This window comes from Amblyomma mixtum, chromosome 2, assembly GCF_055824585.1.
Source record: "Amblyomma mixtum isolate Tamu chromosome 2, ASM5582458v1, whole genome shotgun sequence".
Classification (NCBI taxonomy): domain Eukaryota; kingdom Metazoa; phylum Arthropoda; class Arachnida; order Ixodida; family Ixodidae; genus Amblyomma; species Amblyomma mixtum.
Genome location: NC_143013.1, coordinates 41779305 through 41800070, shown reverse-complemented (window position 1 = coordinate 41800070; position 20766 = coordinate 41779305). Strand labels below are relative to the sequence as shown.

Sequence of the window (20766 nt, the reverse complement as noted above, 5' to 3'; positions counted from 1 at the left end):
TTCTTTTTATGTCTACTGCATTGGTGCTTTCTCCTAAAATGGACGTTTATTGGGTGAACAACACAGTTGACTTTCTTGTACCCCAAATTCTGTACATAGATGCGCACTGCGTCAATTTTGTTATTCTTTGCTTACTTTGTGAATGCTTGGGCTGCTGTTTCTCTTTTTTTGTATTTACCTGCATTTATGTGCTGTGTTACTGTATCAACCCCCCGACTGTAATGCCAAATGGCGCTGTGGGTAAAAGATAAATAAATAATAAATAATAAATGGAGAGTGGCGCCTCCTGGTCTTCCAGGGAGACAGCTTCACCTCCCACTGCTCCAAGGCCGCATAAGGCGGCATAAGGTGGTTGGATTTGTGTGGATGTGCCCGTGCAATATGGGTGAAGGTGATGGAGATAGTGGGGATTAGGGTGTGTGGTTATGTGAGAGTCTGAACTCACAGAGAAGGTAGTATAGTCTTCCTTTGGGAAGGTGTTAGTGGGGTGCGGGTATAGACAACTGTCAAGATGCAAGGGCTTAATTGGTGTATTCAAACAGCAGCACAGCATGAATCTAAACAAGAGAGCGAACTATAGAGGAATAAGATTAGGGTAGAGCGCATTTCGCAGGTTCTCTCAAATCATGAATGGTAGTTTACCAGTATCCCACAAGAAAAAGTATATAACAGCTGTACCTTACTGGTAATCATCTATGCGGAAGAAACATGGTGGCGAATGAAAAGGGTTCAACTTAAACTGAGGACAACGCAGCTAGCTATGGAAAGGAAAATGACAGGCGTAATGTTAAGGGACAGGAAGAGGGCAAAGTGGGTCAGAGAACAAACGTGGGTTATTGACATCCTATTCGAAATCAAGAGGAAGAACTAGATGTGGACAGGGCATGTAATGTGAAGGCAATATAACCAATGGTCGTTAAGGGTAACAGACTGGATACCAAGAGAGGGCTAGTGTAGGAGGAGGTGGCAGACTGTTAGGTGGGTGGATGAGATTAATAAGTGTGCAGGGGTAAGGTGACCACGGCTGTCACAGGACATGGTTGATTGCAGAGATATGGGAGAGGCAGTAGGCGTAGTCAGACTCATGATAATGATGAAGAAACGAGGTTTCTGGGTGTGTGGCCCAGTGGGGTAGAACACAGGGTGAAGAGATCATGCTCGGCGAGTATTATAATCACGAGCTAAAGTATTAGCCCCGATGTTTCCAGCTAGGCCCTTGCGGCTGGGGACTATTAGAATCGGGTGAGCGTGGTCGGGCCGGGGAAGGGACGAGGAAGGCGGGAGACGGGGTTACGAAGAAGGAGAAAACTTTATACAGGCTATTTACATGATTTACAACAAAGGGCAACTGAGAGGGGCTCTCAGTGAAAGGGAGCTTCTTGAGGAGTCAACAGGAGTGCTCTGGAGTCCCAAAACAACACCTCGTTAAATAGCCTTCGTATTCCCCATATCCCTGACTGGGGAATAAACTTCGAAGGATGACGTCCAATCGCATGGGCAGACGTGGACTCCGGAGGTTCCACCCACGGCTGGGGCGGTGCTGGCTGTCCCGCTCTCTCGCAGCTCGGCTGATGGGAGAGGGTAAAGGCTCAGTAATTAAACACTGCTGTCTTTCACTCAGCGCACCACCACTCTGTTTGTTGACCCGAGGGTCGACTCGGCCACGGAACGCCGCCATCGTCGCCGCATATTCGGCTTTCGGCGGTCTTTGACCTTCGCCGCTGCCACTATGGTCCCACGGTCCTGGAAGTTCGCTGCCTTAATCCACTTAGCCAGGAGGGGAGGCATCACAGGCGCTACAGCACCCCTCTTTGACCTTCGCCGCTGCCACCATAGTCCCGCTGCTTCTGCCGCTGCTGCCGTCTTTGCCAGCCCCTGCCGCATCTTCGGCCTTCGCCGGTCAGGGTCTGCTGCCTTAATCCACTTAGGCAGAAGGGGACCGCGAGCTGCCTTAATCCACCCAGGCAAGAGGGGGGGGCATCCCAAACCCAACAGGACCCAGGCAATGACACGGTCTCGTTGGAGAGCATGCCCCATGGTGTGGAGAGCTTGCCTTGGAGCACAACTGCTTGTGTAAGCTCAGCAGGTGACCCGTGAGCCGGTGAAAAAGTGGGCTCTGGGAATGGGCATCACATAATTTAATAGTGAGGGCAGCTGAAGCAATTGCTTCAACAGCGGAGGGTTCTGGTGCCCGAAAGGAAACAGCCAGGTACGGAGTGCTGGGGAAGTCTACTGCTCCGCAGGTGTATGCTTGTGGTTCGGCATACGAGGCAATATCCATGTAGATGGCTGTGGTGTCTTGCCCATACTGTTTACTTTCTATAATAGTAAACGTGGTGCTTTTTGGAGTCTTGCAGCTACAGTTAAGATTACTACATGCGTAGCAAGCAATGCTAACAATAATTGTCACTGCCCTGTTAACAAAAGCAGAGCAATAACTTTTAGGAAGTGTGTAAAGACAGCTGAAAATATCACTCTTTGACTCCCCTAAGGCAAGAAAGTAATGGCAACAGAACTGCATAACCCTCCCTCTAAATGCTGAATGCGCTCCTCCCATGTCTGCCAGTCACAAGACCACAGTGCAAGCTCTCCAGCCCTGCACTCCAGGCTCACCAGGTTAACTGTTCCACTGGCCAGCAGAAAAATGTGACTGTTCTCTGAAATTACACACTACATTGTGTCAATTTTTGTAGGTGCATAGGCAGACCCCTATGCACCTACTGCTGTAACATTTCCTGACACTGTTTGTGTCGGACCCAATCCATGGATTATTCACTAGTAACGGAGCCAAATGATCACTCACGAATGCACGAGCCACTGCGATAAGTTGAGTCACGCCCTCACCCGTGATAGATGGAAGGCCTTGACGGTGCCGTAGCTCTCCCTTAGCACGGGCCCGGTGTCTGGGATCACCACACCTCGTCGATCAATCAGGCTGCATGCACACAGGAAGCTGGATTATTAGCTGTTGCTTTCCCAACATGAGAACTCACACAATTTGTGGCACAGGTCACGGATAAAACATGAGGCTCACATTAATTAGTGATAACAGCAGTGAACAGGTATAGAAAGCAAAACCTCCAAATTCTGGTCCACAAGAATCGAACAACATAGTCCCAATTCGTAAAAGTAGCTCCAAAGCTCAGGTCTCAAATTACTGTCCCATTTCCCTTACAAGCGTAAACTGCAAAATACTCGAACATATTATTTCCAGTGCCGTTAAAGAACATTTGTAAACTAATACAAACAAAAGTTTTCACCTTGGAGGAGCAGGGCTGCACAGGACTTGCACACAGTTGCTGATGAAGGAGCCCTTGCTATATGGATTGTACACATCCTGCCCTCTTCGTGATGAGAAGGAGCCTTTGATCTAAGAATACAACAAACACCGCATTACCAACCTGCTTAACATGCTTAACCACAATGCTCAAAAGCATTCTAGTAGAATTTCTTAAGGCTAATATTACTAACCTATTAAACATGCTAAACCATAACATTCAGTAGCATTGGTCGAATGTTTAGGGGGAATCCCCCAAGGTGGAGTAGATTTGTAATAAGGGAGTAATTACTCATTGGCAATGAGTAATTACTCCCTTATTACAAATCTACTCCACCTTGGGGGATTCCCCTAAACATTCGACCAACACAGTTCCCACTTCCAATTCGCACTCGTCCTACCATAAGCTTGCCGTCCTGGTTAGCTCAATTGGTAGAGCGACTGCTCCGGTGTAGCGGTGGTCCTGGGTTCGAACCCCGGACCAGGACGAATTTTTCTTTAACTACAAAGTCTCTGAGAAAGCTGTACAGCTTTCCTTTGTAGCCGGATGGCTGCGCTCGGGTGGATGCCAATGAGTAATTACTCCCTTATTATTCAGTAGCATTCTGGCAGAACCCCTCAACACTATAGTATATTACCAACCAGCTCAACATGCTCATTCGCAGCACCTGAGAGCACTCTTGTAGAACCTCTTCACTAGTATTAACTACCTGTCCAACCATGACACTCAAAAACACTTTGATAAAATCTCAGCACAATCAGCAGGAGTATGGTACTTTTCAGGTATTAGCCACAGTGCAAAGCACTGTGTGTCTGCAACCAAAAAGGTATGTGCATGAGCATGCTTTTTAATAGCATTCACCAAATGCTCCACAAGTTAAATTTATAACTGTGCCTTTTTTTGCTGCTAATTTCATTCATTTTTCTCAAAGTTTTGTTTGGGTTAGGTTTGGTTTATGGGGGTTTAACGTCCCAAAGCGACTTAGGATATGAGGGACGCCATAGTGAAATCTCCGGAAATTTCGACCACCTGGGGTTCTTCAACGTGCACTGACATCGCACAGTTCACAGGCTTCTAGAATTTCGCCTTCATCGAAATTCGACCACCGCAGGCGGGATCGAACCCGCGTGTTTCGGGTCAGCAGCCGAGTGCCATAACCACTGAGCCACTGCGGCGGCAGAAGGCTTTGTAGTAAAGATTCAAGTTCCTTAATGCTCTCCACATAATTACAATGCATCACAGCAAAAGTAGTACCCTTTTTTTTTTCTGCGTAAGCAAGCATAATTTCCGCAGAGCAGAAGCTTTACACAGAAAAGATGCAATCGCCACTTACGTCTTCATTGGTAGTCTGGTTGGACGTAGTGAGATAGGTGTGGAAGCCTGCCAAGCCCATTATGGACCACACAGAGAAGAAACACACCACTCCTTCGACCACAGTGATGCCGGAAGGCAAGTCAAGGCATAAAACAGCAGCATGTATGAGAACATCCTGCACTATATGCCTGCATACGTGAGCTAAAGCTGCTTTCCAGCTTTGCCAAACAAGCAACTGCCCTCCGACAACATAAAACAATTTTTAGTGTTCCAAAGCTGCATTTGTGTGCTGAGAGTCATAAAACAATCTTTTGTGTTCCCAAGCTGCACTTGTGTGCTGATAGTCCATTTTAAAATGCCATGGGCAGCTTTTGGTGCGTGCGACAGCCTGACCGCACAAAGAAACTGGACAAGTACCAGCCCAAACATCTACCCGTCCCAGCTTTAAACCAACTGCAACAAGTACAGTAGACTCCCTTTAAGACGAACTCCGAGGGACCATGAAGACTGTTCATCTAATTAGGAGTGCTTCTTAAAATGATGTTCGAGCATGCAGTGTGTGTCCAAATACTTCGTATATGTGAACAAAGCCATGAAATAGTCTTTTAGGAAAAAAATAATTGCAACATAAGCATTTATTGCACTACTAGTGCAGTGCATCAGGCACTGTTGAGTGTTGCCCAGTCTGTTATTTTTTTTTTGTGTCTGTCGAGAAAATCGTCTGCTTGTTACAAGCGTAGGCATATCACTTAACCTTCCAAGATATCCTTCAGTGTCCTCACAGGGGAGGAGCAGCGACAGTTCTGCTTTCACAGAATCGCCCTTTCAACGGAGACGTGGTTAGGTCTCTGTGCCTCCCTGCGTCACATGGATCGTCGGCGGTGCAAAAAAGCTTTCAATTTTTTAGCTTTTTTTCTTTCCTTCCGCTGAAATACTGCTCGAATGGTCGATAAAGCTGCATGGCTTGGGCACGGCTGGTCGTGAAAGTTCATCTTAGCCAATTAGCACGTGTGCAGTGTACATCTTAAGCAGATTTTTTTTGCATTGACTCTATGGGAAACCAAACAAATGACCACCACTGTTCATCTTAACCAAGGGTTCATCTTAAGCGAGTTCGTCTTAACGGGAGTCTACTGTATAACTGTTCACTATTGACTCAACAGTCAAGTTAAGGGAGGACACTGGTCTTGAAAAAAAATTTTTATTAATGAAGTCACAGTTACGAAATCTTCAGGGAATATGTATTTTTGTGTGCCGATTCTAAATATGTCATTTAGTTTCATGTAAAACAATTCCTTGAGCACTTACACACTTTTTATGCTGGTATTTTGCAGAGAGTTTTGAAGAAAATTTGCAGCGGGAAACTCGCTGAAATGTTGGCCATTGGGATCTCTTGACACCAAGGAATACAATAAGGGTGAAATTGTCTTCCTGCCTATCATAGAACTTAAGTTATAGAGTTTTGAAGTTGTCGCTTCAGAAATCAGAAGGAAAATGCGTATTCCTGTTTCTGAAGTGGCAGCTTCAGTACCCTATTACTTGTATTATGCAAAATACTTGCATAAAAAGTGCATAAGTGCTCAAGGAACTGTTTTACATGAAATTAAATGACATATCTAGAATCAGCGCACAAAAATACATGTGCCCTGAAAATTTCATAACTATGACTAAATTAATAAAATTTTCTTTTCAAGACCAGTGGCCCCTCTTAAAGTTCCAATAAGCCCTCATCACATTATTCAGTGAGCCCAAACTGTTCTTTCATAGGCTGAAGCATGCAGAAAACAGAAGCAGCAAATAAGAGACTACGTTTCCATGGCCATCAGCAAATCACAATGCCCAAACAAAACATCCAATAAAATGAAGCACTGCAGCCTTGTAGAACTATACAACGTCGGAACTCGCACCCAGCAGACTTTATGTAAAAGACACCAAGTGCACAAAGGATATCTTGCTGGCGTCTCCTTCACCGCCTCTATGTACGATTCATGTTCTCGAGCAACTGAAAAACACCAAAAAAGACAACAGAAAAATTATGCTGCAATAACCCCAAGCAAAGCACTCTGTCTCTCCCCCTGTGTACGTGCATGTATATGTGTGTGTGCATGTGCTCTAAAATCATCTCTGCATACTCAGTTATGTTCCTGCCAAATGAGTAGAACACACTGGCTGCCTTGTGCCGCGTGAAAGAAGAAAACAATGAAAAGGTCTCTTAAAAGCTAAATGCATTGCATTTGGCAGCATCCATGGCACATATGCATTTTCAAGTGAACATCCAGTACTCACGGACAAAAAAATGATACACGCCAAAGGCGACTGCTAGTGAGAGGTCCGTAATCAATACCATCAATAAGATATTGCTCACACGAAAACAATCAAGCCACGACTCTAACTTAAATGGATAATGAACAGAATGTCTATAATAGAAGTAATTCAGAAGATGCTACGGTTAGACTCAAGGCCTCTTTGAATGGCCGATGTCAGCTTTTCTACCCACACCAATAGTCTGCTGACTAGTGAACATTTTCGAACAAGACTATCTCTTACTTCAAAGAGAAAGTAACTTTTAACAAGATAAATAAACCACTCGTGATTTCTCTGCTGCAACTGTTACTTTGCAATGTGTGGCTTTGAGCAAACAACATTCAAGTACATGCTACTGCCACTGTCAGGACCTTAATATCCTAACATCTTCTGCCAACTTGATAAAAAACTCAATGGCTATTAAAGCTGTTTGTAAAAAGTAGAAACACTAAACTGGCCATCGAGTCAACAAACTATCCATTTAAAGGCTTTCAAAATCCTTCAGTGAAATGAGTATCCTTCAAAATCATTCAGTGAAATGAGTACCAAGAGCACGTGCCCTCCATTATTTTAAACGCACCTCCTAATTTGGCAAAAATTAAGTTTTAGATCTAAAAATGGCCTTCTAGCAAACAAAAAAGCAGTGAAAGTTTACAGGCTGCAGGTGAGCAGGAACAAAATTATTTCGGCAGAGTACCTCAAGCCAATCACCCAAAATGCCTGCAAGTACAAAGGGACTTGCATGCTCCATGCACTGGTATCAATACCAAGTGACCGGGTGGCACGGCAGCGCTGCAATAAATTTGTTCCCAAACACGAGCATCCCATAAACATTTGTTTATGATAGCATAAGTGAGCAGACAGTGTGGTGTTCGTATGATGCTGGCTGATCAAAAACCATTAGAACACATCCTAGCAACAGGGACCTGCGGCCACTTTTTAAACCCCAAAGTTGACATTCTCAATCATGCATAAGTTACTTCCTTCAAATAGACAGAGTAAGGAAAGCTTGGATGAAGTGGCGGGGAGTCTGACAAACTGGGTTGCTAGAGTGCATTTGGCGGAGAGTATTGAAAGTCTCTGCACAAAACAGAACTATGTCATCACTGACTGCATTACAAACCACACAATTTCACTGATGTCAGTTGTGGTCCTATGCATCTTGCCCCTCATATAATTCCACTATAAATTTCATCAAGCATGGAGAAATACTGTGGCACTAGCTTCGCATGGAAAGTGGTCAATTCGACCCCAGATATGCGTAAGAGCTTGCGTCCGAAAATCAAGGCAGCCCACAATATCTACTACATTTAACATCTTAAAGTTTCGGTTTGAGCCAACTGGTAATCTATTAGAACACTAATGATTGGGGTTGCTTGACCCATGCGTTCCTTTTTATTAATATTTTTTTGTGATGTGCTATAGAGGACTAAATACAGTGAAGTAGAGCTTGGAACGCATTTTGACAAAAGAGCCTAATCTACAGTTTCCTGGTTAATTTCACACTTTGAGGAAAGACAAGCGCACATATACTTATTAGATTTCTACTGACATCATCAGTGGGTTAAAATAACATTAAGAGGGTGCACAGTAAATAATTGTACATGCTTCACGCCGCAGAAGGTAAGAAGGCAACGGTGTTTGACTCACCATAAACGATGTGCGTGATGACACAGGAAAACACAAAGACACACAGGAAGGCAAGGGAGATGATGAATACATAAAAGAATCGGTAGTTCCTCTTCCCTACACAATTTCCTACCCAAGGGCAGTGGTGATCAAATCTCTCTGAAAAAGAAAAGAAAGAAAGAGTAAATTAGGAAGGGATCAAGCAGATGTCACAAGGTTCAATCCTGTTGACAAAAATTAATTGATTTTGGGTGTGGGCGAAAACAAAGCAAGCAGTAAGAAACGAAGAAGGAAGAGCCCTATGGTAACAAATAATAAAGACAATCCAGGCCTAAAGTATCAAAACGATTAAATGCTAATCAAGTGTATTTTTGGGGAGAACCCTCAAGTTGAAGCAGATTTCGATTAGGGAGTTATTAATAAGTAGCGTCAGTAAGCACAGCCTACAAAGGAAAGCTACAAAGGCTACAAAGGAAAGCTAAGAGTTTCCTTTTTTTTTTTTTTTTTCAGCTGCAAAGCTTCCAAGAAAGCTATCAGATTTCCTTTGTAGCCATACAGCTGTGATCAGGTGGTTGTTAACATTTCATTACTCCCTAACTGCTACACCGCTAACCACAAAAAATACAAGTACAAACATGCCAAAAGATAAGTGGACGCTACAAAATAAATATCAACACGACACTTAATGCCTGCTCCATCAGCCGATTCCTGCAGACATCCCGATGTGTAATTTTAAAGCATCACACAAATGAAATGCCCGAAATTTGTTAACTAAGATTTGAACATGATACTGCGTAAACCTTCCTGCTGCTATGTTAACGAGTGTAAATAATAGTACCACATTTTTTCATTGATGAATGCACTGCAATCCTGATGTGTAATTTTAAAGCATCACACAAATGAAATACCGAAATTTGTTAACTAAGATTTGAACATGATACTGCGTAAACCTTCCTGCTGCTATGTTAACGAGTGTAAATATTAGTACCACATTTTTTCATTGATGAATGCACTGCAATGATCAGAAAAAAAAAAATGCCATAATTCACTGCAATAAACATCCAGTTACCACCCAAAATATCATGAAGAAAATGAACTTTGCTAACTTGAGCAATTAGGCACACTCACTTTCCTAAATATAAAACTAACAAAGTATGCAAACTCCAACAATGAAAATTTAGGAGATGCTTTATACTTTCAATATAAGCGACAGTGCTATTCTTGGCACACTGAAGACACCACTATTTTTCAGAGAAACTTACCCACGCAATTGTCACAAAGGCTGCAATGAGACGCCCTTGGAGGCCGGAATATTTTGCACGTAAAGCAATACTTTAGCTTTACTGTTTGGCCGCTCACCACTACTTCTTTGGTGCGGGGAGGTGGCCGGAACGTTGGGGAACTTGACCCATTTGGCACCTCTGGCACAGGAAAAACACACAGCTGGTTAGGCATTTTCATTAAAAAGAGAAGCGACCATGCGTAGACATGCTCGAGCCAGCCAAGCATCAAAGTAAAGCCTTGAGAAAATTTCCTCCCAAGGCTCATTCGTCGTACCATGCACATAACAAGGATAGGCATGTCTCGCTATTTTTCAGAGTTACATTCCTTGGTGGGTACCGCTGAATGTTGCCAGCTTCACTGACAGGTCACAGGGAAACACTAGGGCAGTGTTTTTTCTAGTGTTTCTTTCCTGGTACAGAAAGACTCGAGCCCACTACCCTCTCCTTGGAAGGCTTGCCCTTTCCAATGTATTTTTTCCAACCCACCCACTAAGTGGTCACCACTAAGTGGTCATCCCTGTGGACACCAGAACTGCCCCATAAGGGAGGGAATAAAGGAGGGAGTGAGAGAAGAAAGGAAGAAAGAGTGTAGCAGTGGAGCGCTCTGGAATGATTTCGACCACCTGGGGATCTTTAACCTGCACTGACATCTCACAGCACACGGGCACCTTTCTGCATTTGGCTGCCGCAGCCGGGTTTGAACCTGGAAACTCCAGCTCAGTAGTCGAGAGGCCTAACCACTGAGCCACTGCAGCGGGTAAACCACAAAAGGACTTCTCAACTATTTCTTGACCTCAACCAATCCAATATCACACCTCCACTTGGTTAACCCTTTAACCACAAACCATAAGCTGTACTCGTCATGGGAGAATGTCACCAATGATGAGTCCCATTCATCAGGCCCGACGTTGCCCTGCCTCCACCGCCAAAGACAAGTTATGGTCAGCAATTGCATTGGTTGCAGTTTTCAACACTACAGGGTGGTAGTCGTCTCTGAAAAACGTTTCGCTTTATATCTCAAGCCTGAAAACAGTCATTTCCACTAAAAAAAGCCAAAACAATTTGGCGATTTTAGCACGTTTTTTTGGGAAATAATATGGCCATTAAAGGGTTAAGCGGGGCTTATAATTCGAGTGTAAATTGTCGCCGCTTATGTTCTGTAGGCTTTGTCTTTCATTTATGTATTAAGGCGGAAGCCTTTAATGCCTCATCGTTGTAAGCAGTAGTTGTCGACAGAAATTTCGCGCTTTTCAATTGGTCGAAACGGTTGTGACATCAAGTGCACGCATTTCAAATGGGGCAATTGTACTTTGGTTAGTAACCATGCAACCAATTGAAGGGATCGTATAGTGATGCTCCAAGTAAGTTGGACTGAGTTTAGTTAATTGCTTAATTTACCCACAATTAGCCTAATTAACCTTTCTAATCAGGCCAGATAAATAAATAAAACCGAGTAGGAAATTGGTCGAGTTCAGGAAGCAAACCCCGGTCTCCGGAGTGCGAGACGAGCATGCTACCACTCTGCCATGCCTGCTCGATGGTTTGGAATGAACAAAGGCCTTAATGCGGTGTCTTCGTTCACTCCCATCTTCCACCCTTCGCATTACCACGAGGTTCAGGTGTCCACCGAGATATGCGAAACAGATAATTTCCTTTCCTCAAAAAACAAGTTACTGATGAGCAAGGCGTAGAACCGAACGGGCGATGGCGTTCTGTGGACTCCTCGGCAGCGTTGCAAGACACTGTCGCATTTAAATCTAAGAGGCGAAGCTTAATACCTTAACAACACATCAGTGACACAAGCAGCAACACCGTGCTTAAGCCTTACTGCACTTTAGGTCAACAAAGTGCCCCCCTGAATTTTACTGCACAGAAGGCACCATTTCAAACTCATTTCCCCCAAGCACGAAAAGAAAGGCACCTTGACACAGTTCGCTCACCAATACGACAACAAGGGCAGACTGCTCTGCTATCACACATGAGCTGACACAGGGGCAGATTTATGAGGGGTGTGGAGGGAGCAGTCATGCCCCCCTTCCCCAGGTGAGAAATTTTACATAGGAAAACCATGCTGACCACCAATTTTTCGATGAAAAAAAGCTTATGAAATGCATGGTGCAAAGAGTGACCATAAATCCACCCCTGAGCTGTCATGCCACATCACCATCATCAGCAGCCTGACTACACCCACTGCAGGGCGAAGTGAAACAGGCACGGTTATAGCAAGTTGGGAAGAAAAATGAAACTACAATCGTGACTCTGGAGCAATACAGTGGGCCTCAAACAACAAATTGCCCTTAAAACAAAGAAAAAATACAGACTAGAATGTTGTGCATGTGTCTCATTTTACAGGAAAAACGCAGCGAGATGTGTCTCAGCATGAATGTTACACAGCTCCATCAGCACTAAATGCAAGTCGTTCTTTGTGGCCTATTCACTTTAAACACAACTGATATGTAGCACCAGACCACTTGCTCTTAGAAAAACCTGATATGCAATGCAACCTTGTTTCACAAAATGCACGAATAACATAGAAATGACAAACATAACTGAATCCCTTATGGGCTCTGCACAGAGAGATTCGAGTCTCCGCAATTTCTGCCCAGCACCTTAGAAGAACATAATCAATCTCTGTTGAATATACCGTGATGAAATGCTTGAAAAAAGCCACTCTCTCACCTATTTGTTTTTCTATGTCCGCTGCTTCTTCAGGGCTGGCCCTAGGAATGACCCCAGGGTCACTGAAGCTAGTCCTAAACAGAGCCGACATCACAAATAGGAACAACACTGCTGCCACTGCTGGGATGGCGGGGCTAATCTCACGGGCCAAGTAGGGGCAACTGCAATAGAAACACACAGCAAGTGCTCAACAAAGTAGGGCAGGTTTACAAGCTGGTCACAGCAAAACAAAATGGCACTGCCACAATGAAGACAAGATCATCTGGTGAAATGCCAAGTGCAGAATAGATGTACCAAATGAAACGACACTAATAGAAAATGCAAATGAACAAAGTCAACAATCACTGAAATTGAGGAAAGCACAGGTGAATGAATGTTTTCTTTTTCTTGTGGTGTTGATAAATGGGAAATTAGCAGTGTAACCATTTTTTAGCTAAACGATAACATAAAAAGTAAATGATTAAACTACATGCCACCACTGGGATCAGATTCCACAACCTCTGCTTGTTGCATGCGGTGTTCTACCAACCGAGCTAGGACGACACTATCCACTCTTCTGCTTTTGAGTGTATGTTTCATGTAACCTAACCTTTGAGAGTTTACCAGTACCACCATCGACAATAGCGGCAGACACTGGAATGTCCGGTTATATAGTGCAAGTGCCACGCAAAATGTGATCAAATGGCGAGGGAGGCAACTGTGTAGAACCCCCTTACACTTCCTGTGGCATCAATACTGCAAGAACAGAGACCCTCGTTCAGGTAACTAGCAGACAAGGATAAGGAATTGAGAGCATTGTAACTACACACACATGAAGAAAGCCAACAGTCACTGGAATTGAGGAAAGCACAGGGGAATGTTTCTGTTCGGTTTATATACCAGTCACCTTGCCTAAACAGCACTCGAATTTACACTCATTCCACACAGAGGTGAAAGTATGTGGTGGACTCTATGCAATATTTGATATGTTACTTATTACTATGACCAAAATTAATTCAATGACCCATCGCCTAAGTCGACACCACACTAAAGGTACAATTAGTGAAAGCTTAAACCGTATATGCCTAGCATCCTACCGGCAGGCCACTGCTTTTCACGCAACAGCGTTAAGGAGCTCGTGTCGCAAAAAATCTGTTGTCGGAATCATTGATCATGAGTGAAAAATCCCCAGAGAAGCAACCTGGGAGGCAGGTAAACCGCCTAGGTCACGTAATCTTGTGGCATCGTCACAGCCTGCCCACCGTGGCAAGTGGCAGTTAAAGGGACACTGAGGAGAAATTGAAGTTGGCTTGTATCGACAGAATACCAGCTCCGGATTACAAAAACGCCACTCATACTGACAACATAGCTCTTGTAACGTAGAAAAGAGCAAGAACCAAAATACAGGTATCGCCGCCACAGGCCAAACTCGCAAGTGCAAGCATGATGACGTTATAGGACACAACAGTGTTGCTAGAACCAATGGTTTTAGTGTTCGTCTTCTAGTGTTGCTAGAACCAATGGTTCTAGCAACACTAGAAGACGAGGTGCCACAAATCACTGAGGCGCAGCCAATGCATGCGCAAATCTCCTTGACGTCGCCAGATGGCGCCAGGTGCCCGGCAGCTACGCGCGCGCCTGAAGCATCGGGATCAATCAGCGCCTGCTCACCGGCGTGAGGCTGGCTCCCGGTATCCCGCTAGCGGTAACAAGGTACACGGTATGCTAAAGGTGTCTATTTGCGAGAACTTCGTTGACGACTTCGAGAACAAGATCCATCGTAACGCTGGCAAAACGCCAGTGCAAACGCAAGCGAAGCGACTGTAGCGACGGCCGCAATAGCCGATAGATGCCTTCAACGTGCGGCCGGCAGTAGCTTTCTTTTCGGTTGCTGCTAGGCCGCACTGCTGGCCGCCAGAAATCACGGAGTCTGCGTCCCGTCATGTTCACGTCATGTTTCACGTCGCTTAGTCCTGTGTCGTCATAGGAGAATCCCAAGTTTGAATCAGAGCGGCGGGAAAAACTTTTTCAACTTCAAATCCAAATTTCTTAGAAATAAATGCATCTTTCGCTGCCGGCCAAGTGGCAACAAAGCCATGACATGCCGAACTATCGGATTTTGCTATAAAAAAAATATTAATAGTGCTCTCCTCACTGTCCCTTTAAATTAATAACCGACCACTAGATGTTGCGCCGCAAGAGAAACCTGGGCCGCACAAGCCCCATCGGTGGCAGCGCCTGCCATTGCAGGGCAGTGGCGCATTGCTTAACCGCTGCATCACTGCGCCAGGATTTGGTATGAGGACTCCCAGGGATCTATGAATGTTAAATAGATTGGTTTGGTTTATTGGGGTTTAACGTCCCAAAGCGACTGAGGCTATGAGAGATGCCGTAGTGAAGGGCTTCGGAAATTTCGACCACCTGGGCTTCTTTAACATGCACTGACATCGCACACCACACGGGCTTCTAGAATTTCGCCTTCAAGAAATTCAGCCGCCGCGGCCGGAATCGAACCCGCGTCTTTCGGGTCACAGGCCGAGCGCCGTAACCACTGAGCCACCGCGGCGGGGCGAACGTTAAGCAGAGAATGACCAATTCTGCATATATGGGCATTAACCCACTAAGCTGTCGCATCATACCCTTAAGTGTCCCCCTGCCCCCCAAATTTTTTTTGCACAGTAACTGTAAAAATGTATTGCGGAAAAGCTTGCACCAACTAGCATGGATTCAAAAGGGTATAAACTTTTCCTACGCAACGGTTGTGTTGTGTGCATTCAATTTTGTGCTTTGTGTGCGCTCAGAAAGATCCGACACTCTTCCCTGGACATCATTTTTTTAAAATTCGACCTTATTGATTGCGCTGTATATCTGCAAGAAAAACAAATAGTTTTTGCGCACTGTCCCAAGAAAACCACTGCACGTGCTGAGAAATGTTTGGTTTATTGGGGTTTAACGTCCCAAAGCAACTCAGGCTATGAGGGACGCTGCTGAGAAATGTGACTTTAGGCTTCTGTCAAATGTCTGAAGCTTTACCACACGTAGCAGGCTGAAAATCTGCCCAATATTTTACATTGTAAGATGGCTCAAAAGTCACTGTTGAGAAAGATATTTACTCCAATAAAAGCATGATTCTGAACTGTGAAGTGAAATAAACATTTTATATTGAAAAATATTTTTTTCAAATTCCAGAATTTTTCGCACATAAGGGTTGACAGACAAAGCACCACGCAAAAAAGTACACGCTTTCCTTGTTTTTTTTTCTTGCAGAGGTGTTGTCGTATCTGTGATAGACGGCATCAATCATTTTTGCTTCCAAATGTCACATACTTACTGCAAGCCTATTAGAAGACTAACATGAATCTTTCTGAATGGACCAGGCAACGTACCAATGCTGAACTTAGTACTGGTCAAAATCAGCAATTAAATGAAGCCTGCATCTGAAGTAAAAGTGCAAACCAGGCAACCCTATAACCAGGAAGGACGTCTGTATCTGTTTTGGTGTAATGGCCTATGGTTTTAGGGGTTGAACGTCCGAAAGCGAGTCAGGCTATGAGGGACGCCTCATGAATGGCTCCGGAAATTTCGACCACTTGGGATCTTTAACGTGCAATGACATTGTACAGTACATGGGCCTCTAGAATTTCACCTTCATCAAAATCCGACCACCTGTGGGATCGAACCTGCGTCTTGCGGGTCAGCAGCCGAGCACCATTACCAGTGAGCCACCGCAGCGACTTGCAATGGCCTATATAAACAAAAATAACTCGCAATGGTGGCTCATGTACCAAAAGCAGTCTGCTGCTGAGCACCGGACTGCCAGTTCAACAGCTGACTGTGGTAGCCACACTTCTATGGGAGTGACACACAAAAATGCCGATTGAAACTGTGCCCAGGAGCCATGAAGTAAACCTGACAGCTTATGACACATCTACACATCTCTGATGCAAACATACGAAAGTAAACCCATTCTCCCAATCAAACCTAAATATGGTTAGACAACAGTCATTCATACATAAAAGCATACTGAGTTTATCTTACCTACCGTCAGCAATGCCTCATCCTGTGAGTCACGTTTACTACACACCCCAAAAGCTGTCAAAGCATTACCAGCCAGTAGAGGTGGCGTAATGAGTACAAACACTAAGTAGTAAATGGTCTATGTTTTAATTTTAAATCGCAATGACTCCCAGGTTTTCCCCCAGACGCCGTAACGCAGGCTTTTACACTAGCCGCCGCCTGCCGCCAAAGCAGTGTCAAAACAGAACCCTTCACAGAGCCATCGAAAATACGTGTCAAATTCCGCTATATATGCCGTAGTTATACTCCAAATCGAATTAACGGCGCAGGGCAGCTTGTGCAAGTGAAGGAGTGACCGCTAAACACAATTACGCTGGTGCAAAACGAGAGCGAACTGGAATGACAGGTTTGGTGGATACAAAGTGGTGCTTAGAAAAGATAACGCGGCGCTGGCACTGACGCCGGCCTAGAAGCAGTGACGTCGGCCTACAAATTGCGTGCCCGTCGACACGCACGAATGGTTATAGGAGAATAGGCAGCAAAGTACGGATCGGGCGATGGATCCCAGTGACAAGCACGAAAACAGTCGGGTCTACTCACTCGCACACAAAAAACAGCGTGCACGTCCCAACGATGAGCACGACGGTGACGAGAAACACACCGGTCTGTCTCGCCATCATGAGCCTGCCATCGCAGTAAAACTTGTTTCTTCCGGGGAAGACTTGCCATTTCTTGACCACTTGCGGCATGTTACCGTTGCGGCCGTCCTCAAAGGCTGGTATGCCGGACGGCAGTGTAGTCGAAACCTTGGAGTAAGTGGCCTCGCCTACCATCGGTTGGCGGCTGCGCGGCCGATGCCCTCAAACCTCTGCCCGGTGCTGCTTTGCTAGAGCCTTCCCGAGCGGGAATCACCATTCATGAGGCCGACAAGGTAGCACGGAGCGTGGGCTAGGCTTAGGGAGACGCGTAACCTCGGAGAAAACACCGTCCATCCACACATCACACGGCAAAGGGGTCACGACGAGATACGGTGTTCACAACAGCCGGAGGAGAGAAATGGTTGCATGGACATTGCCTCCACTGTTTCGGCGAAGAAAACTGCCTACATGCCGAAAATATTCGACGACTAAAAAGAACGTGGACCACGAAGACCGCGACTCACGGTCGAACTCGCCAGAACTCGCCAGATTCGCGTCAAAAATGCAAGCACAAGCAGCAGAAAGCTGCAGTTTCCACCCGCAAAAAGTAACCGACTCCGCAAGAGAGCGCTGTGAAACTTTGCGCATTCATAGCGTGCTTTTTGTGCACACACAGTAGCTTGTTAAATAAAATTATTGTCACATATAATAAAAATGCACACATATTAATGTCACAAAATGACGATCAGTAAACGTTATCTGTGCTATATTTTGATAGTGCTGCCATAGCGCATCACTAATGTTTGAAATATACTGAGACGGCCAGGGCTTCAGAAATCAAAACAAATGCAGTTTTCGTTGCACGTGCAACGCATGGGTGCAACGAGTGTGGTTGGTGTGGTCATTGCCTCATGTGGTCAACTGCGTAGACCCTTGCTTACAATGCTGCATTGTTTTTCAAATTTATAATTCGTTCTGATGGGTCATACAGCAGAGCCGGAGAAAACAACGCAGGACTATAAAACTGGCACTGTGAAGAAATATGCAGGTAGTTGCGAGCTCGAAACCGTGCATGCGTCGTCTCCGCTGCCACTTGATAATTACCTGCGGGCAGGCAGAGTGTAAGCAGGCGATCCCCAAGCCGCCAGCGCGCATTTTTTTTTTTATCATTTTGATTCCAGAAGCTGCATTCCTTATTGGAGTTGCCGGAGCGGCGGCAATTTTCGGCTTCGGGATGACGTTAGCGCAAGCGAAGAAACGCGACCCTGAAACGTTTGCTCAGGCAAGTTATGCCAATATTTGTAAGGGCCTTGAGTTTTTCGGTATGTCAGAGCCGGAGGAATGTTTATTCTTTTCTCTCTCTTTTTTTTTTTTTGTTCTACAGGGTTTGACTGCATCACAGAAGCTGCACGAGAGTGGATCTAAACTTGCGTTACGAGCCCTTGGAAGGGGAACACTCTATTCCGTCACAGGATTTTCTCTGTTTTGCTTTTTGTCGTGGAAGGCGATGGGAGTCTCTAATGTAAGTATACCATAGTGCTGTTCATTGCCTGAATACATAACCGTCCTTGACCTTTAGCACCGATACGTCGTCATTGCGACGTTACGGTCAATCTTACAAGCGGCGAAACCACTGTAAAGGCCTATTGGGTCTACTGACTATCGCATTTAAAGCTGAGCGTTTTCCAAAAACGCCTTTTGCCCCCTTGAACCGAAACCGATATGGTGCTATAATCAGAGTGCCTTGTGCTCGCGCCAAAACTCAACTACCTTGAATAAGCAGAGGCAGGTTCCAAAATGCAAACGTTTTTCGTCGCTGCTCGACTTTTCTTGTTATAATTTCTGGCTGTGTGCCCTTCCTTTACCTGCTACTTGTAGTTGTCCTCTGCTTGCGTTTCAGCTTCAAGAGTTCAGGCAGAAGGCTGGCTCATTTCTGCCACGGATACCAAAGCACGAGCCGCAAGGACGAACGGAATTTTCTTCATTGCGGGACCTTTTGAATTACGTTATTGAAGAAAGTGGTAAAAAGAAAGGGACATAGGTCACACTGTATTTTTCAGGTGTCTACATGCACACACAAAAAAAAGCCTTTTTTTTTGCAGCATAGAAGAAGCAAATTTATCGAAGGCAATGTTAACTTGAGGCCACACCTAAACTTCGAGCAAAGTAAAGGCACATTCAGCTGCAGCTTCCAAGTGTTGGAGTTGACCTTGTAGATTAGGTACTGCTTTAGACAGTTAAGCCTGGGACACCCGAGATGCGCACAGATGCAGAAGCTTCTTTTGGACTGTACCGTCATCCACACACCCTCTAGAGCGCCCACACAGCACACCAGGACGTCATTTACGGGTTGCTTAGGTCTCGAAATCTGGCCTTCCTAGACAATACCAAATGTTGTGAGGACGTTCTGAAACGACCTCATCCAAAACAGGACATTTTGGAGTGTATCACGCTTTCAAATGTCCTCATGAGGATGTCTTCAGTTTTTGCTTTGCTGGATGACTTGAGGATGAAAAGTCCTCAAATGTCCTACAAACGTCCTACCACAAGACAATATTGTAACACTGAACTCGGATAAAACCAGCTTTATCTCTCGCAGTCGGGTTTCATTATTTGTTTATTAAAAGGGATGTGTTCAACAGGGATATAATGAGGGAAAACATTGTGACAGTAAAATTTATATGCCTTGAGATATCTTCAGATACTTTGACTTCTAAACCTGGTCTTATGTACTGCATGCTTCTGATGGGGTTAAAAAAATTGGTTTTTGAGGAAAGGAAGTGGTGCAGTAATTGTCTCACATCACAGTGGACACCCAAACCACCTTAAGTGAAGTGGGGAAGGTGGGAGTGAAAGAGGGAAAGAGGTGCCATAGTGGAGGGCTTCAGAATAGTTCCGACCACCTGGGGAGCTTGAACATGCACTGACATCGCACAGCACATGGGCGCCTTTTGCGTTTCCCCTCCATCAAAACAAAGCTGCCGCAATCGGGTTCGAACTCTGGTATTCCAGCTCGGTAGACGAGCGCCTTAACCACTGAGCCACCGCGTTGGGTATGGGCTAAAATTTTTGGGCCACTTGTCAGAATGGCTTTTCCATGTACATAGCAGAATTCAACTGCAGAGAGAGTTATAGTCGTCGCTATACGAAAAGATTACATGAAAATCCTGTAGGTGCCAATAAATGTGGTGAACGAACTAGTCAATTGTTGAGCATGGCGAAACTTTTCCAAATGTTTGCCAAAATTCAAGACAAAAGGAAAATTAAAGCCATTTCACAAACCCTGTGCACACTGCCTACAATATTTAAGTAAATAACCCACATTCTCTGAGCTAAATCGTCATCTGACGTCCTGAAACCAGACTAAGAAGGTCCTTCAGAGGAAATTTGAGGATGTCCTGTGGACATACTAAGGGCGGACAGCAGGACTAATTGAGGACTTGCCGAGAATAAGGAGAGGACATCCTCAAGACAACACAATGTTTTCAAAACTTAATCCTCGGGACGGTTTGGTTTGGTTTATGGGGTTTAACGTCCCATAGCGACTAAGGTTATGAGAGACGCCGTAGTGAAGGGCTCCTAAAATTTCGACCCCTTAGATTTCTTTACCGTGCACTGACATCGCACAGTACACGGGCCTCTAGA

The 20766-nt window shown here is 45.0% G+C and overlaps 2 protein-coding genes across 3 annotated transcripts in view; one reads left to right on the top strand and one right to left on the bottom strand.

Moving 5' to 3' along the window:
- Window positions 1-17809, bottom strand: part of app (Palmitoyltransferase app) — a 31302-nt gene extending 13493 nt beyond the window's left edge. For both annotated transcript variants that reach the window (XR_016288755.1, XM_089571332.1), the window contains exons 1-8: window positions 17084-17809; window positions 12488-12648; window positions 9788-9946; window positions 8547-8684; window positions 6543-6594; window positions 4612-4714; window positions 3261-3370; window positions 2845-2935 (exon numbers count right to left, since the gene is read on the bottom strand). Coding sequence is in view for 1 of the 2 variants with exons in the window: in XM_089571332.1 (XP_089427458.1) it covers window positions 2845-2935; window positions 3261-3370; window positions 4612-4714; window positions 6543-6594; window positions 8547-8684; window positions 9788-9946; window positions 12488-12648; window positions 17084-17316 (1047 nt within the window). In the remaining variant the exon portion in view is untranslated. The remainder of the gene's footprint in view (window positions 1-2844; window positions 2936-3260; window positions 3371-4611; window positions 4715-6542; window positions 6595-8546; window positions 8685-9787; window positions 9947-12487; window positions 12649-17083) is intronic.
- A 160-nt stretch (window positions 17810-17969) lies between these two features.
- Window positions 17970-20402, top strand: LOC149359111 (transmembrane protein 242). Its single transcript, XM_089571333.1, has 4 exons — window positions 17970-18169; window positions 18303-18403; window positions 18506-18643; window positions 19022-20402. The coding sequence occupies exons 1-4, from the start codon at window positions 18100-18102 to the stop codon at window positions 19160-19162; spliced, it is 450 nt and encodes a 149-aa protein (XP_089427459.1). The 5' UTR covers window positions 17970-18099; the 3' UTR covers window positions 19163-20402.
- Window positions 20403-20766: the final 364 nt, after the last annotated feature.

Coding starts and splice junctions, on each gene's coding strand:
- LOC149359111 (XM_089571333.1), top strand. CDS start 18,100: ATGGGTCATACAGCAGAGCCGGAGAAAACAACGCAGGACTATAAAACT. Junction 18,404..18,505: donor ACCCTGAAACGTTTGCTCAG/GCAAGTTATGCC, acceptor TTTGTTCTACAG/GGTTTGACTGCATCACAGAA. Junction 18,644..19,021: donor AGGCGATGGGAGTCTCTAAT/GTAAGTATACCA, acceptor CTTGCGTTTCAG/CTTCAAGAGTTCAGGCAGAA.